The following is a 16,447-nucleotide window of genomic DNA, read 5'->3' on the forward strand; positions in this document are numbered from 1 at the left end:
ACGTCTGCATACAGGAAACCACAGCAGGCAGAGGAGCGGAGAAGAAAGCTTGGAACAGCCTGGGGCACTGGACTCAGGGAGGGCCTGGGAGGCCCAGAAGGCGCCCCCACTGCAGCAGGGGGACGGTGGTTGGTGGGACCCCAAAACCACGAATGTACCAATGTCCTCTTTAATTCCTACGACATCTCTGGGCGGGGCGGTGGGGGGGGAGGTTGTCATGCCCATCTTCCAGATGAGGAAACTGAGGAATCAGAGAGCTTGCCCAGGGTCACACAGTCTCTGAGTGACAGAATCAGGACTGGAGCCTGTATCTGCCAGTCACCCCCAGCCCCCAGCACGGCTAAAGGAGAAAAAATCGGGGAAGGGGACTCTGGTAAGAAGGGGACTGCAGATAGTCTGTGTGGGTGGGGCTGTGGCTTCTCCGCCTGGCCCCGCCTCTGCCCCTCCCAGTACTGCCTGCAAGTGTGAGGTGAGAGCTCCTCCTTGCACACCCCTAACCCTTAGGGAAGGGATTGAGCCCCCTCCCCCACCCCCAGGCTCTCCCCAGGAGAGGACCCCCCCTCCTCCTCCTCACCAACCCCTCCTGGGGCAGGGAGCGCTTCCCCCTGCAGCCCCTGCCCGTCTGACCCCCCCACCGTGCAGCGGAGCAAGATGACGGTCAAGCTGGATTTCGAGGAGTGTCTCAAAGACTCACCCCGCTTCCGGTAAGTGTGCGCAGGTCTGGGTGGCAGAGGGGGTGAGGTCCGACCCCCATCCCCAATGGACACGCACACACACACACACACACACAGGCCCTTCCCCAGGCCAGATGTCCTTCCCGACTCTCAGCGGGACAAGATGGAGCTTCTAGGCCACTCGGAGGACTTAGTAGCACCTCTACTATGAAACCCCCAGACTCTGATGCTCTCTGCCCCCTTCACATGCAGAGGGGGCCTCTCTAGCCCCTCTTACCCCCAGAGCGGACACTACCTCCTCGGCTCCTGGTACCCCCGCCCCTCCCCCAGCACCTGCTGGGGCGGTTAGCAACTTCCTGCCCTCGCCACATCCACCCTCCTTCTGCCCTTCCTGCTCTGGCCTGGGCCCTACTAGCTCTCAGACTGCGCGGAGTGAGGGAGGCGGCCAGGGCTTGCGGACAGGTCCCCGACCCCATCAGCCTTTCCTGTCTACGCCCTTATCCCCTCACCCCAGCCCCAGCCCTTCGGGGGCGCACAGACCAGACGGACCCAAGCTCTGTTCCCGTGACCCCTCTTTTCCCAGAGCCTCTATCGAGCTGGTGGAAGCCGAGGTGTCAGAACTGGAGACCCGGCTGGAAAAGGTGACATGGGCAGGGGACCCAGGATGGGGTAAAGATGAGAGGAGCGAGGCCAGGGAGAAAATTGGAGACCACGAAGGAGTTCCAGGGGTTTTTGAATGCTAACCGTGCGGGGTAAATACTTTGGGGGCCATAGAGAAGCAGATGGAAGTTCTGCACCCTCAAAGAGCTCGAGGTCCTGGAAGACAAGACTCACTTGTGGGCTTTACCGGGTCAGCTGTGAGCCCGGGCCTCAGGACCGCAAGACCGCTCTGCCCCCAGGGAGCTCACAGCAGCTTTTGGGAGACAAAGCAGTGGGACACTTAAACACGGGACAGTAGGGCCCTCCGTGGCTACTCTCGATAAAATGGGCACACGCACGTGTGAACACTCCCCGCCCCCTCAGCGGGTTTGGTTTTTCTCTGTAGCATTTACCCCAGTCTCAAGTGTTACATACGTATTGGTGCTTGAGCTTTCTACCGCCCGTGTAACAAGTTGTGCCGAATTTAGTGACTTAAAACAACACACGTTTGTTGGCATAGTTTCTGTAGGTCGGGAGTTGGGCGCGGCTCAGGGTCCCACGGGCTGCAGTCCATCTGAGGCTCAGGGTTTCCTTCCAAGCTCGCGTGGTTGTTGGCCGATTTCAGCTCCTTGCTACTGTGGGACTGAGACCTTCACCTCCTCGAAGCTGCCCGGTGCCCTGTCATGTGGCCCTGCCCCTAGACAGCTTGCTTCCTCAAGGCCAGCTGGAGGAGCTTTCTAACTTTTTTTTTTCATTTTATTTATTTGACAGAGAGAGAGAGAGCACAAGTGGGAGAGAGGGGCAGAGGGAGGGAGAGAGACAAACTCAAGCAGGCTCCACACTCAGTCCAGAGCCCGTGGAGGGGCTTGATCCCATGACACTGGGATCGTGACCTGAGCTGAAATCAAGAGTCAGAAGCTTAACCGACCGAACCACCCGGGCGCCCCAATGACAAATTAACATATATTTTTTAATTAAACTGTTGTCCTTTGAGTTAGTTGCAGACTCACAAGAAGTCACAAAGACAGTAGAGGTCCCATGGACCCATCGCCCAGCTTCCCCCAATGGTGGCATTTGGGGTAATGCTAGTACTTTACCAAAAGCAGGAAATTGATGTCGTCATGGTACAATGACTGTCTGTGGACCTTACCTGGATTTTACCTGTTTTGCATATACAGTTGACTTTTGAACAACATGAACATTAGGGGCACTGACCCCCCCCCCCCAGCACAGTCGAAAATTTACATATAATTCTTAAATCCCCAAAAACTTTACTGGTAGCCTGCCACTGACCAGAAGCCTTACCGATAACGTAAACGGTTAATTCACACGTATTTTATGTGATATGTGTATCGTATGCCGTCCATACAATAAAGGGAGCTAGAAGAAAGAAAGTGTTATTAAGAAAATCATAAGGGGGCTCCTGGGTGGCTCAGTCGGTTAAGCGTCTGACTTGGGCTCAGGTCATGATCTCACAGTTCATGAGTTCGATCCCCAGGTCGGGCCCTGTGCGGACAGCTCAGAGCCTGGAGCCTGCTTCAGATTCTGTGTCTGTCTCTCTCTCTCTCTCTCTCTCTCTCTCTCTCTCTCTCTCTCTCTCTCCCCCCCCCCCTCCACTCACACTCTGCCTGTCTCTCTCTTTCTCTCAAAAATAAATAAACATTAAAAAAAAAAATACTCATAAGGAAGAGGGACACCTGGCTGGCTCAGTCATTGGAGTGCGTGACTCTTAATCTCAGGGTCATGAGTTCAAGCTCCACGTTGGGTGTAGAGTTAAATACGTACATACATACATAATTAAATTTTTAAAAAATCAGGGGTGCCTGGATGGCTCAGTTAGGTAAGTGTCCAACCCTGAATTTGGCTCAGGTCATGATCCCAGGGTCATGGGATCGAGCCCCCCATGCCGGGCTCAGACCTAAGTGTGGAGCCTGCTTGAGATTCTGTCTCTCCGTCTCTGCCCCTCCCTCCCTCCCTCACACACCCGGACACGCACGCACTCTCTGTGTCTAAAAGAAAGAAAAAAAGCAGAAACAAGAGAAGATAACATTTACTGTACTGTATTTATCACAAAAAGTCCACTTCTACACGGACCAGCGCGGTTCAAACCCCTGCTGTGCGAGGGTCGACTGTCCTTTTTTTTCAAAACAAAACAAAGTCTGTGTGTACCGTTCAACAGCGCTCTGTCACATGCCGGCATCTCGTTCAAGCCCTTAAACTCACCGCAAGGAGCCCTTGAGATACCCTCCCCTGCCTGCTCTGATCCGCTCATCCGTTCTCCTTCTCCGGACTTTTGTCATTGCTACACTGTTACTTAAGTGAAGCCATACGCTGTGTGACCTCTCAACATTAGCCTTTTTTGTCCTTGTTCTCTCTCGGGATAACGCCCCCCCCCCCCGAAGTTCGTTCGGTTTGCTACACATTAGCACAAGTAGTTCACGTGTGGATAGTTCCTTCCCTTGCGCGGCTCAGTGCTACTCCATTGCATGGACCCCCGAAGAGGCTGCGCTGTGGTTAGTTCCCTGATCGTGGCTGACCCTGTCAGTCACCTTCAGGTGAAGCCATACCTCCCTGCAGCCTTCGCGAGCCCTAGGAAGTGTTTTTCAGTTTTCAAAAACCCACTGAGAACCCACGTGGCCCAAGTTCTCTTGAGCCCCCTCTGCCCAGGATTTTTCCACAGAGGTTCCCTGGTGGTCTCCTGTCCCCGGGGCCTGACCTGAGGGGCTCCACAGACACTTGTTCCATCCCTGTTGGGGTGACTCAGGCCAGAGCCAAGTCGTGTCACCTCAGGATGTAATGCGGTGACTGGTGACCGAAGATAACAAGGGCCAGAGGTCAGGAGATCTCACTTTGGTTTCTGACTCAGCCACCTGGCCCTACCAGAGGGACCTTGCTCAGGCCTGTCAGCTGTCCCCTTGTTTCTTTTATTTATGTATTTAATTAATTGATTAATTTTAACATTTGTTTATTCTGGGGAGACAGAGCATGAGCGGGGGAGGGGCAGAGAGGGACAGAGACACAGAACCTGAAGCAGGCTCCGGGCTCTGAGCCACCAGCACAGAGCCCGATGCTCAAACTTGTGAACCACGAGATCATGACCTGAGCGGAAGTCGGAGGCTCAACCGACTGAGCCCCCCCAGGTGCCCCAACTGTCCCTTGTTTCTCAAGCCTCCTCAGTTGTCAGTCGAAGGCGCCAGACAAAATGGGCTCTGGGAACACCCCAACGTGCTGTCCTTGTCCTGGTCTGTTCCTGTTCGTGGGGAAATTGCTCACGAATGGGAAAACACCTCACAGTAAAGACTGCTAGAATTTATTTATTTATTAAAAAAAAATTTTTTTTTTTAATGATTACTTATTTTTGACAGACAGACAGAGCATGAGCTGGGGAGGGGCAGAGAGAGAGGGAGACACAGAATCCGAAGCAGGCTCCAGGCTCCGAGCTGTCGGCACAGAGCCCGACGCGGGGCCCGAACCCACAAACCGCGAGATCACGGCCTGAGCTGAAGTCGGACGCTTAACCGACTGAGCCACCCAGGCGCCCTTAGACTGCTAGAATTTATTTTTTTTTTCAGCGTTTATTTATTTTTGGGACAGAGAGAGACAGAGCATGAACGGGGGAGGGGCAGAGAGAGAGGGAGACACAGAATCTGAAACAGGCTCCAGGCTCCGAGCCATCAGCCCAGAGCCTGACGCGGGGCTCGAACTCACGGACCGCGAGATCGTGACCTGGCTGAAGTCAGACGCTTAACCGACTGCGCCACCCAGGCGCCCTAGACTGCTAGAATTCAAGGCCACCCAGGCAGCACATCCATCCTGTGGGGCAGACGGTTGCGTGAGCAACTGGAGTTTCTGGAAAGCTCTGGATCCAGGCAGCCAGGTCAGGGCAGGGAGGGATGCATGGAAGTGGACGCAGCAAGATGGGCTGGAGCCAGCTGACACTGGGAGTACTGGGCTGGGCCGCAGAGTTGCTCGGGCGAGGCTGGGAAGGAAGGGAGAGGGAGGGGGCGCTGCTGTGAGGGGGTCACACAACTCCCTGCGCCCCCCCTGTTGCTTCTTAGCTCCTCAAGCTGGGTAACGGCCTCCTGGAAAGTGGCCGCCATTACCTTGCGGCCGGCCGCACCTTCATTGCTGGCATTTGTGACCTGGCCCGTCTGGGTCCTCCCGAGCCCATGATGGCGGTATGTAGCGCCCCCCCCCCCCCCCCAGCAGGCTGGGTGGGGGGCCTGGAACGCAAAGATCCTCTGGGAGGGGAGGGGAGGGGAGGGTCGGCCTGGGGTCTGCAGGGCCCAGGCCAGAGCGGGGCTGGGTCCGGAGACGGCGGCCCAGCTGCCCCACGCCTGCTCTCTCTCTGACTCTCCGTGCCCAGGAGTGTCTGGACAAATTCACCGAGAGCCTCAGCCACAAGCTGGACAGCCATGCGGTGAGCGGAAGCGGGTGGGGCTGGGCTGGGGGAGCCCTGGGCTGTCTGCGGCCTGACCCTCACCTGCCAGTGTCTGCTCCCCTCCCCGCAGGAGCTGTTGGACGCTACCCAGCACACCCTGCAGCAGCAAATCCAAACCCTGGTCAAGGAGTGAGTGTGTGTGGGGGGGACCCGGTCCTCCGTCCCTCGTCCCGTTACCGCGGGGGCCTCCTTCGAGGCAGGAGCCGTGCGGTTGGGGGTTTCGGGTGGCCTGACAGCTGTCCCCCATCCCGACACCTCCTCGGAGGCCCGTCCGGAAGGCCGCGAGCGGGCCTCCAGCGGGAACCACTCCGCCGGGGACCATTCTGCTGGGCCGGGGTTGGGGGGGTACAGGAGGGGCACCTGTGGTTGTGTGTTGTCCTTCCATCCCGCAGGGATCTCCGGGCTTTCCGAGAGGCTCGCCGGGATTTCTGGAAGGGGGCTGAGAGCCTGGAGGCTGCTCTCATCCACAATGCCGAGGTCCCCCGGCGCCGGGCCCAGGAGGCCGAAGAGGCCGGAGCCGCTTTGAAGACTGCGCGGGCCGGGTACCGGGGACGAGCACTGGACTACGCACTGCAGGTGACCGCCCGGCCTGTCCCCCAGGACCCCTCGGGGCTGGAGAGGCCCCGGTGTGCGGTGGGCGGGGGCGCTATGTTTTCGAGACTCACCTGACGTCTTTCGGGGGCCCTCAGATCAACGTGATCGAGGACAAGAGGAAGTTTGACATCATGGAGTTTGTGAGTTGGGGGGGCGGCAAGTGCCACGTGACGAGGAGCCTGCTGGGCCGAGGGCGGCAGGAGGGAAGAGGGAAAGACAGGAGGGTCCCTCGTCACCTCTGCCCCCTGCCCACCCTGTCGCCCAGGTGCTGCGTCTGGTGGAGGCCCAGGCTACCCATTTCCAGCAGGGCCACGAGGAGCTGGGCAGGCTGGCCCAGTATCGCAGGGACCTGGGTGCCCAGGTGGGGGTCCGGGCAGCGGGCGGTGGTGGAGAGAGGGGGGCGCTCCAAGATGCCTCTCCTGGCCCGGTTCAGGAGAGGGGGCTGGGGACATCTGAAACGCCCCTCCCGTGCCCAGTTGCACCAGCTGGTCCTGAACTCGGCTCGCGAGAGGAGGGACATGGAACAGAGGCACGTGCTGCTGAAGCAGAAGGTGAGGGTCTCCCCGCCCGCAGGAGGGTGCGCGGGGCCTCGTGCCCCGGCCTCTGCCTGTCAGCTGCCCGGGACCCTCCTGTGCCCCCAGGAGCTGGGCGGGGAGGAGCCAGAACCCAGCCTAAAGGAGGGGCCTGGCGGCCTGGTCATGGAAGGACACCTCTTCAAACGGGCCAGCAACGCATTTAAGACGTGGAGCAGGTGAGGAGAGGACCCCCCCCCCCCCCGTCACCCACACCCGCTCAGGTAAATGTTTCTTGAGTGGTTTTGTGTGCTAAGCGCAGTGAGGAAACAGACAAAACCCGCCGCCTTCGGGGAATTTCTGTTCCATCAGCAAAGACACACGGTAAACACGACAGTGAGTTATGTTACGTTACAAGGTAAGAGTGGCATCGGAGAAAAATAATAAAGCAGGGGATGCAGAGAGCTGTGGGAGGTGGCCATTTTAAATTAAAAAAAATTTTTTTTGATGTTTGTATTTGAGAGAGACAGAGCGCGAGTGGGGGAGGGGCAGAGAGAGAGGGAGACACAGAATCCCAAGCAGGCTCCAGGCTCCCAGCTGTCGGCACAGAGCCCGACGCGGGGCTCGAACTCACAGACCGCGAGATCATGACCTGAGCCGAAGTCGGAAGCTTAACCGACTGAGCCCTCCAGGGGCCCCGGGGTTGCAGTTTTAAAGAGGGTGGTCAGGAAAGGCTTCGTGAGAAGGTGACTTCTGAGTGAAGACTTGAAAGATATCTGGGGGGAGAATGTTCTAGGCAGAAGGAGGAGCCAGTGCCAAGGCCCTTGAAAAGCCCAGGGCATTGGAGAAACAGAGAGGGCACTTGGGTGCGGTCGGAGGTGCAGTTGGAGCTCACAGAGACGTGAGCCACGATAGGGCCTTGTCGGCTTCCGGCTTCCGTAGGAACTGGCTTCCGGCTTCCGTAGGGACTTAGGAGCCGCAACAGGTGTGGGGCAGGGGTGTCACCTGCTCTGACTCCGCTCCTTCCCCTTCCAGGGCCACTGCCAGCCCATGCAGGATATTTGTGCAAAGTAGAAAATTGCGCCCCTTCCGTAAGAAACTTCCATCTGTCAAAAAGTTGTGGCAATAGACTTGGGGCGCCTGGCTGGCTCAGTCAGTAGAGCACGCAACCCTTGGTCTCTGGGGTTGTGAGTTCCAGCCCCATGCTGGGTGTAGCGACTATTTAAAAATATACTGCAGAGGAGCCTGGGGGGGCTCAGTCGGTTAAGCATCTGGGTTCGGCTCAGGTCATGATCTTACGGTTCAGGGGTTCGAGCCCCATGTCAGGCTCTGTGCTGACGGCTCAGAGCCTGGAGCCTGCTTTGGATTCCGTGTCTCTCTCTCTCTCTGCCCCTCCCCTGCTCACTCTCTTTCTCTCAAAATAAACAAGCTTAAAAGTATATATAGAAATATACATACTGTACACATTTTAAAAATTGGAGCCGTCGACCAGTTTTATCGGAAAAGCATTTTACTGCCGTCTGCTGGAAAGTTGTCTTCCCAAATGTATCCAATCTGGGTTGTTGGAGTTGTGAACAGCACCGCCTTCCGGGTCCTGACCTGCACGGCTCCGGGGCCCTGTTCTGGAGCATCTGACTGGATGGGACGGTCAGCCCAACCCTCCCAGCAAGATCCTTACGGGGCAGAGGGCACAGCCTCTGTGCTGTTTCTGTCTCGAGCTCATCCCAGGGCTGCCCGTGTCCACAACTCTCTTTCCACCTCCTTCAGACGCTGGTTCACTATTCAGAGCAACCAACTGGTTTATCAGAAGAAGTACAAGGTAGGGAGACGCGTCCTGGCTGCCCCGGGCCCAGGGATGCTCCGCCCTGGCTGCAGCCGGCCGGCTGGCCCTCACCACCGTCCCGTTCCAGGACCCTGTGACTGTGGTGGTTGACGACCTTCGTCTCTGCACCGTGAAGCTCTGCCCTGACTCGGAAAGGCGGTTTTGCTTTGAGGTGGTGTCTCCCAGCAAGTGAGTGCAGACGTGGGGGGCGATGCCCTGATGCAGCTAAACCTTTACCGACAGGAAGACAGGCCAATCGCAGGGGCGTCTTGGGGGCCCCTGTGTAGCACCAGGCATTAATGCTTTGGTGGCTGGATTGGGGGGCAGCCTGGGGGGGGGAGGGTGCCTTTAGGGGCAGGGGATGGGGTGACGGGGGATATTTAGAAAGATGGGACCAACTGATGCCAAATTTCTATCCGGCTGGTATCTCGTATCTCTTTACGGCGGGTACCAGTTGAATGGCAGGTGAATGTCAGCCCGCCTATCCCCCCACGTGGCTCCCCCGGCCTCAGAAGCCTCCCCGCCCCACTGTCCCCTCCTGCCCAGGTCCTGCTTCCTGCAGGCCGACTCGGAGCGCCTCCTGCAGCTGTGGATCAACGCCGTGCAGAGCAGTATAGCCACGGCCTTCAGCCAGGCCCGCCTCGACGACGGCCCCCGGGGGCCGGGCCAGGTGCCTTAACAGGAGGGTGCGGGGGCCCGGCTGCCCAGGGAGACGAGGCACCCCTTCCCCGGGCCCCATGGCCACTCTGTCTCCCCCCGTCTCCCCCAGGGCTCAGGACCCCTGGCCGTGGGCTCCTCCGCCACGCTGGGCTGTGGCGGAACCGCCAGGGGACGGGAATCCGGCGGTGCTGGGCACGTGGCAGCCCAGGTGCAGAGCGTGGACGGCAACGCCCAGTGCTGTGACTGCCGAGAGCCGGCCCCCGAGTGGGCCAGCATCAACCTTGGTGTCACCCTCTGCATCCAGTGCTCCGGGATCCACAGGTCACCACCCATGACCCGAGCGCCGGGGGCTGCTCTCCTTCTGGCTCCGGGGGGGGGGGGGGTTGGAAAGGGGGGGTTGGGAGGGGGCGGGATTGAGCCCATCACACAGACCCCTCCCTCCCACCCTGTCCTGGCTTCCTTTCTTAGATCCTGGCCGGCCCTGGGCACAGGGTCCTGGTCTGGCCAGAGACGCTTAGTGGCTTGACCGTGGGGTCAGAGGTCTTGAGGGTGGGGGAGCCGATGGAGAGCAGAGAGAGAAGAGGTCACCAGGCCCCAGCGAGTCTATGAGGCCCTCCGCCCGGGTCAGCCTGGCGGAAGGAGGGGAGCGGCAGGGCCAGAGGAGGGAACCTGAAGGCCCTGAACGTGAAATGTAGGAGGGCGAAGCGGGACGGTGGCCCGCTGCCCTGCCCCCACCTGGCCAGCACCTCTGCTGCAGGGGGGCCCTGCCTCCAAGTCCTCCTGGGGAGCCGCGGCTGCTGCCTCCCCGCAAGGGGCCTGACCCCCGCTCTGGCCCTCCAGGAGCCTTGGAGTTCATTTCTCCAAAGTCCGGTCCCTGACCCTTGACTCGTGGGAACCAGAGCTGGTGAAGGTGACTGGCAGGGCGGGGGGGAGGTCTCCTGATGGGAAGGGGGACTGGGGGGGGGGCTGAGTCCAGGGGCTGCAGAGCCCTGAGGACTCAGACACTCACCTCTCCCCTCCACCTATCTCCGCCTCTGCCTGGGCCCACCCGAAGCTCATGTGCGAGCTGGGGAACGTAGTCATCAACCGGATCTATGAGGCCCGGGTGGAGGCCATGGCCGTGAAGAAACCTGGGCCCAGCTGCTCCCGGTGAGGTTGGGGTGTGTGTGGGGGGCTGCCCGCTGTGGGGAAGGAGGGAAGACGGTCCCCTCCTTCCCCACCACACTCTCACAGGCAGGAGAAGGAGGCCTGGATTCATGCCAAATACGTGGAAAAGAAGTTCCTGACCAAGCTTCCGGAGATTCGCGGGCGGAGAGGGGGCCGGGGGCCCCCCAGGGGGCAGCCTCCCGTGCCCCCAAAGCCTTCCGTCCGGCCCCAGCCCGGGAGCTTCAGATCCAGGCCAGGTAGAGGGCTGCTGGGGCATCGACTGAGCCCGGCCGTGTGCCCCGTGAGGAGGGCAGAGTACGGAGGCCCGAGCCTTCCCCTCGCCAGTACTGGGGGGTGGGGGAGGGGGCAGACCACAGCAACACTGGTTTTTCCAGGCAAGAGTCTGGGGGTTAAGGGAAGAATGGGAAGGAGTGTAGGGCTGGGAATAGGCTGCTGAGGGCGAGTGACGCTTGGGTTGGAGAAGGTGGTTGGACAGGGAGAGGTGAGGGACGCTGTCTATCCCCCCCTGCCCTAGGGACCCCACACACACATGCACCTCCCACCCCCGCACCATCCCGCCTGCACCTCCTACCGAAGTCCCCAGCGTCCTGAAGGCCCTCCCAGAACTGAGAAATGACCTGTCCCATTAGAGCATCTGCGAACTGTGCTGAGGGTCTCTTCCCACCCCCTAACAGAGCCCCCCTCTGATGACCTGGGCGCCCTCCACCCTGGGGCCCTGCTGTTTCGAGCTGCTGGGCATCCTCCCTCCCTGCCCACCATGGCTGATGCCCTTGCCCACGGAGCTGACGTCAACTGGGTCAACGGGGGTCAGGAGAATGCCACTCCGCTGATCCAGGCCACGGCTGCTGTGAGTCCTGCCCACTGCCCCGCCCCCACCGTTAGGCTCCTCTCCCATTCCCTCGGGGAGTCTGAGCCCTGCTCCTACCCCTCCTCCCACCCTGGAGAGAGTGATAATGATAACCCACAGACACTGGGTTGCGAAGGGTGTGTGATTTGGGGGCAGACAACCTGGGTTTGAATCCAAGCTCCCACCGCTTACAGAGACTGTGAACCTCTCTGTGCCTCAGTTTGCCCACCTGGGAAATAGGGATAGCATACCTCATGTGAGGCTGGACTGTGGCTTTAACGCATGACCTACTGTAAAAGGCTAGGGCAGAGCCTGACCCAGCCGAACCCTTACACTCCTGGCTCCCCTACCCCACCCTCTCAGCTGATCCCATCCTAAAGTATCTTTGGCCTGCTTCTGAAGATGCCACCTTCTCTCCCCACTCGCAACTTCTCGCTGCAGAATTCTCTTCTGGCCTGTGAGTTTCTCCTCCAGAACGGGGCGAACGTGAACCAAACGGACAACCACGGCCGGGGGCCGCTTCACCATGCGACCATTCTCGGCCACACGGGGTAGGGGCCGCGGGGATGACGGCTGTGGGAAAGAAGGCTCGGGTAGGCCGAGTGGCCGGCTGACCCTCGCTGTCCTTTCTAGGCTGGCCTGCCTGTTCCTGAAAAGGGGGGCCGACCTGGGAGCCCTGGACTCAGAAGGCAAGGACCCGCTGACCATCGCCATGGAAACAGCCAACGCTGACATCGTCACCCTGTGAGGAGGCCTGCGGGACGGGGCTAGAGCTTGCCCTGCCCCCTTGGGGCGGGGCTAACGCCCAGACGGCCTGGGCCAGCTCCGGGACTGGGCTGGAGAAGTGCTGTCCCCAGCGTAGATTGGGGCGTGGAGTAGGAAGGGGGCCGGGTAGGGTCCAGGGATGGTGAGTTCGTCCTGAGTGAGGGACGTCGATGTTGTTGAACGCCTTTAAGCACTGGACCCCGGGGGAGCAGATGAATTAAACCACCCAGCTTACAGGATGGGAAGTCCGAGTGGGGGGAGTGAAGCAAAAGTCATTCATTCGTTCGTTGCTTCCCCTTCAGGCTACGACTGGCAAAGATGAGGGAGGCCGAAGCGGCTCAGGGCCAGGCAGGTAACGTACCCCCCGCCCCCGCCCCACACTGTAATTCTGGGCTTCTGGCCCCCGAAGCCCGGTCCCCGTCGCGCCCAGCTGCACTGATTAATGTCATACTTTTGCAACAAATCTGTGTGGGGCGCAGCTGGTGCGCCGGGTCCTCGGAACAAAACGGAGAACCCGCGAGGGCGCTGCGCGCCGGCGCTGCTGTCCTTCCGGCCACGCCGCCAGCGCGCCTGCGGGCCGCGGGTCCCCCCACCCCCACCCCGCGCTCGGCCGCGCCCGCCCAGCCCTCCCTCCCCCCACCCAGGAGACGAGACGTATCTGGACATCTTCCGCGACTTCTCCCTCATGGCGTCGGACGACCCGGAGAAGCTGAGCCGGCGTAGCCACGACCTCCACACTCTTTGATCCCAGGCCTTCGAGAGCCCGCAGCCCCCAGTCCCCTCTCCCCGGCCGCCGGCCCCTCGGTCAATAAAGCCGCCGTGCTTTGCGCTTCCCGTCGTGGTTCTTTGGCAGGGCGCCGCCTTCGGGCCGGGCCGGGGACTGGGCGCCGCGGCTGCCAGGGTGCGCGGGCGGTTGGGGTTTGCGAGCTCGAGTCACGCGAGGGGCGCCTTCGGGACAAACTAGGTGGTAGCTTCGGCCGCAGCCCTGGCGCCGGGCGGCCCCGAGGCGGGGCTCTCGGGCTCGGGCGACGTGGCCAGACGAGTCCGGCCGGGGAGAGGCCGCCCGCGTGGGCTGGGGGCCGGCCTTCCGTGGGGGGTGGGGGGTAGCTGGCGTCGGGCCGGGACGGAGAGGCTGGCTTCGGCCACCCCGGCCAGGAGGCATCCCCGGAATGCGGCGGCTCAGCACCCGCCCCCTCGGGAATTCCCTGCGGGAGCGAGCGGGGAGGGCACCGCCTCCAAGCCGGGGACCGCCGGGCCTGGGGGCCCTCGACGAGCTGCGGACGTGAGGCCCGGCACACCTGCGGGGCCTGCGGGGCGGACGCGGCCGCATCCGGAGCGACGCACCTGAGTCACCCTGCGGACCCCACCCCCGCCCGCGTCCGCCCGTGTCCGCCCGTGTCCGCCCGTGTCCGCTCGTCCAGCCCGTCCGCCCCGTCTCTCCGGTTCCAGACTCTCGGCTCCCACCTCCGCCCGGGCCGCGCGAGCCGGGCGGGGGCGGGGGGCGGGGCGCCAAGGGGGCGGGGCTGTCTCTTAAAGGGCTCCCAGCCGCTGCCCTTAGGCCACTTCCTGGGGGCGGAGAGGACTTCGGCGGCTGCGGCGACACCCGTGCAGGCGGCGGCGCCCGGGTCCCGAGAACCCCGGGCGGCTTCCCTCAGAGTCCTCCGGCGCGCCCGGCTCGCTCTGAGCGTGCGCCCTCGCTCCCCAGCGGATCCGGAGCCGCTCCGCCGCCAGCTGCGCTCAGCCCCGCCTCCGTCGCCAGAGACCCGCGCCGAAGCCAGGCCCTGCCGGGCCTCCGACTGGCCCCCGGCGCCGTGCGCGGACTCGCCCGCGGCGACAGCCATCGACCCGAGAACTCGGAGGCTGGGTCCTTCCGAGGGTCGGCCTGTGCTCGCCACCGTCACCTGCTGGCTGGAGTCCGGAAACCCGCTGTCTGAAGACCGCAGAAGAGACTTGCTGACCCACCGCCCTGCATCGAATGCGTCTGGGCCGAAAGCTCCCTTCCCTCTCTGGCTTCTGTTCTTTTCGGCCGGCCGTGTCTGTGCCCGGAAACCATCCCCCACTACCAACGTAGCTGGGGTGAGCCCTAAATCTTCCTGCCTTGTGTTCCGACCTGTGCATCCAACCCCGAGAGAGTCTGAACGAACCTTAGGACCCAGTTCTGCCCACGCCCGCGGAGTTTGCGTTTTCTTCTCTGTCGGTGTCTCCTGTACTCCCCAAAATTTCGCCTCCTCCTGTGCCCTCTTCGCCCCCCTCTTTTGGGGGCCCTGTGACCCTGAATGTGGGGGGCACACTCTATTCCACCACTTTGGAGACCCTGACTCGCTTCCCAGACTCCATGCTGGGGGCCATGTTTAGGGCGGGCACCCCCATCCCCCCCAACCTCAACCCCCAGGGAGGTGGCCACTACTTCATCGACAGAGATGGCAAGGCCTTCCGGCACATCCTCAATTTCCTGCGGCTGGGCCGCCTGGACCTGCCCCGTGGCTACGGGGAGACGGCCCTGCTCAGGGCAGAGGCGGACTTCTACCAGATCCAGCCCCTCCTGGATGCCCTGCGGGAACTGGAGGCCTCTCGGGGGACCCCCGTGCCCACAGCTGCCCTGCTCCATGCAGATGTAGACGCCAGCCCCCGCCTGGTGCACTTCTCCGCTCGCCGGGGCCCACACCACTATGAGCTGAGCTCTGTGCAGGTGGATACGTTCCGAGCCAACATCTTCTGCACCGACCCCGAGTGCCTGGGCGCCATGCGGGCCCGATTTGGTGTGGCCAGTGAGGACAGGGCAGAGGGAGGCCCTCACTTTCGTCTGGAGTGGGCCCCCTGTCCCGCAGAGCTCCCTGAGGTGGAGTATAGGAGACTGGGGCTACAGCCTCTGTGGACTGGGGGGCCGGGGAAGCTGCGGGAGGTGGTGGGCACGCCAGGCTTCCTGGAGGAGGTGCTGCGGGTGGCTCTGGAGCACGGCTTCCGTCTAGACTCCGTCTTCCCTGACCCCGAGGACCTGCTCAACTCCCGATCTCTGCGCTTTGTGAGGCACTGAAAACGCGGCCCTCCCGTCTGCCCGGGATGGGGAGAGAACGGACAGCAAAGAGAATGAGAGACTCCCCCACCACCACCACCACCACCTCCGAAGCCTCTTCTTAGCTCTGCCTCTGGAGCTGTGAGGGTCAGGGCTGCACCTTGACTGGAGCCCAGATGTGGGCAGGAGCTCCCGAACCTGAGCCGTGCAAAGGGTCTGGCTTGGTGCTAATCCTGGGAGGGGCGGGGAAGATCCCCTGGCTTGCTCTTGCCCGAGGCTGGGGGCCTGCAGTGTCTCCCCGTTGGAGCTCAGTATTCAAGGGTCTAGAGAAATAGGGACACCTCTCTGCCCAGGCTAGGCCTCGCAGAACCCTGGGGGGGACACCGAAGTGTGGGAGAAAGGAGGACTTTGAACTGCTCTGATGTGGTCTCCTGGACCGTGGCTTCTCCTGCGGCTGGATGGCCTGGCCAGGCCTGACCGAAGACAGACCAGAACATTCTGGAATATGGGAAGGGGGTCCTTTGCTCTGTCTCGAGTCACCTCCTGAGGGAGACAGAAAGGCCACACCCCACCCCACGGTGGCCTAAGGGAGCGGGGAGAATCCCCATTTACTATGGGGCTGGAGCCCCACACTCGAGAAAGCCAAGTTTTTAAAGGACCCTCCATTGATGGTGGAGCTGGCCTTTGGGAAGAGGGTGGCATCTTCTTGGGCCTTGGCCTTACTGCCTTCATGTGTGCACGCGTGTCAGTCAGAGTGTGTCTGAGCGACGTCTGGGCCTCTCACATCCAGGCTCCCGTCCGTGTGACAGTCTCTCCGTGGTCTCTGCCTGTGCAGGCCTGTTTGGGGTTGCCCAGCAACTGCTTTGGCGCTGGGTATGTCTGCCGTATGGGTGTGAGTAGATTGAGAATTAGTAGTTGAATCACGAGGGGATGTGTGTGTGTGTGCGTGCACACATGTGTGTTCGCCTCCCCGCATAGGCACGAGGGGCCTGTGGAGGCCTGGGTCGCCAGGGGCTTCCTGGTGAAAGGTAAGAGAAGTCATTGGGCCCCGCCGGCCCTTGGAGGCCTGTGTAGAACTCTTGGTTGCTAAGGCGACCGTGGGCCTGTTGCTAGGAGAGAGCTGGGAAGGCCCAAGGCGGCCCAGGGCAGAGGGGAGATGAACAGAGGAGGCCGGGAGGGTTGGGGGAGGATGTGGTTTCTGGGTCCCCGAGGGATGGGATCCTCACGCACGAGTTCTTCACGGTGGGAGGCGGGGGCTGGGGGGGGGGCGGACTCACTCGCTGTTTATCGCGGGTCACGAACTTACAAGAAGA

The 16,447-nt window shown here is 61.4% G+C and overlaps 2 protein-coding genes across 2 annotated transcripts; both read left to right on the top strand.

Moving 5' to 3' along the window:
* Nucleotides 1-186: 186 nt before the first annotated feature.
* ACAP1 (ArfGAP with coiled-coil, ankyrin repeat and PH domains 1) lies at nt 187-12,950 on the top strand. The gene is made up of 22 exons (XM_023244544.2): nt 187-704; nt 1,258-1,315; nt 5,372-5,491; nt 5,680-5,733; nt 5,825-5,883; nt 6,147-6,330; nt 6,444-6,488; nt 6,614-6,709; nt 6,825-6,899; nt 6,990-7,099; nt 8,628-8,679; nt 8,771-8,871; nt 9,229-9,352; nt 9,452-9,663; nt 10,183-10,252; nt 10,397-10,491; nt 10,576-10,745; nt 11,184-11,356; nt 11,798-11,907; nt 11,990-12,100; nt 12,424-12,473; nt 12,766-12,950. The coding sequence occupies exons 1-22, from the start codon at nt 652-654 to the stop codon at nt 12,864-12,866; spliced, it is 2,223 nt and encodes a 740-aa protein (XP_023100312.2). The 5' UTR covers nt 187-651; the 3' UTR covers nt 12,867-12,950.
* Nucleotides 12,951-14,426: 1,476 nt separating this feature from the next.
* On the top strand, nt 14,427-16,313 carry KCTD11 (potassium channel tetramerization domain containing 11). Its single transcript, XM_045045064.1, has one exon. The coding sequence runs from the start codon at nt 14,457-14,459 to the stop codon at nt 15,153-15,155; it is 699 nt and encodes a 232-aa protein (XP_044900999.1). The 5' UTR covers nt 14,427-14,456; the 3' UTR covers nt 15,156-16,313.
* Nucleotides 16,314-16,447: the final 134 nt, after the last annotated feature.

The sequence above is a fragment of the Felis catus genome, chromosome E1, assembly GCF_018350175.1.
Source record: "Felis catus isolate Fca126 chromosome E1, F.catus_Fca126_mat1.0, whole genome shotgun sequence".
In the NCBI taxonomy this organism is placed as follows: Eukaryota; Metazoa; Chordata; class Mammalia; order Carnivora; family Felidae; genus Felis; species Felis catus.

Excerpts from the sequence above, each read along its gene's own strand:
- KCTD11 (XM_045045064.1), top strand. The coding sequence starts at position 14,457 with ATGCTGGGGGCCATGTTTAGGGCGGGCACCCCCATCCCCCCCAACCTC.
- ACAP1 (XM_023244544.2), top strand. The coding sequence starts at position 652 with ATGACGGTCAAGCTGGATTTCGAGGAGTGTCTCAAAGACTCACCCCGC. Across the intron at positions 5,492-5,679 it reads CTCCCGAGCCCATGATGGCG|GAGTGTCTGGACAAATTCAC; the intron begins GTATGTAGCGCC and ends CTCCGTGCCCAG. Across the intron at positions 10,746-11,183 it reads GAGCTTCAGATCCAGGCCAG|AGCCCCCCTCTGATGACCTG; the intron begins GTAGAGGGCTGC and ends ACCCCCTAACAG.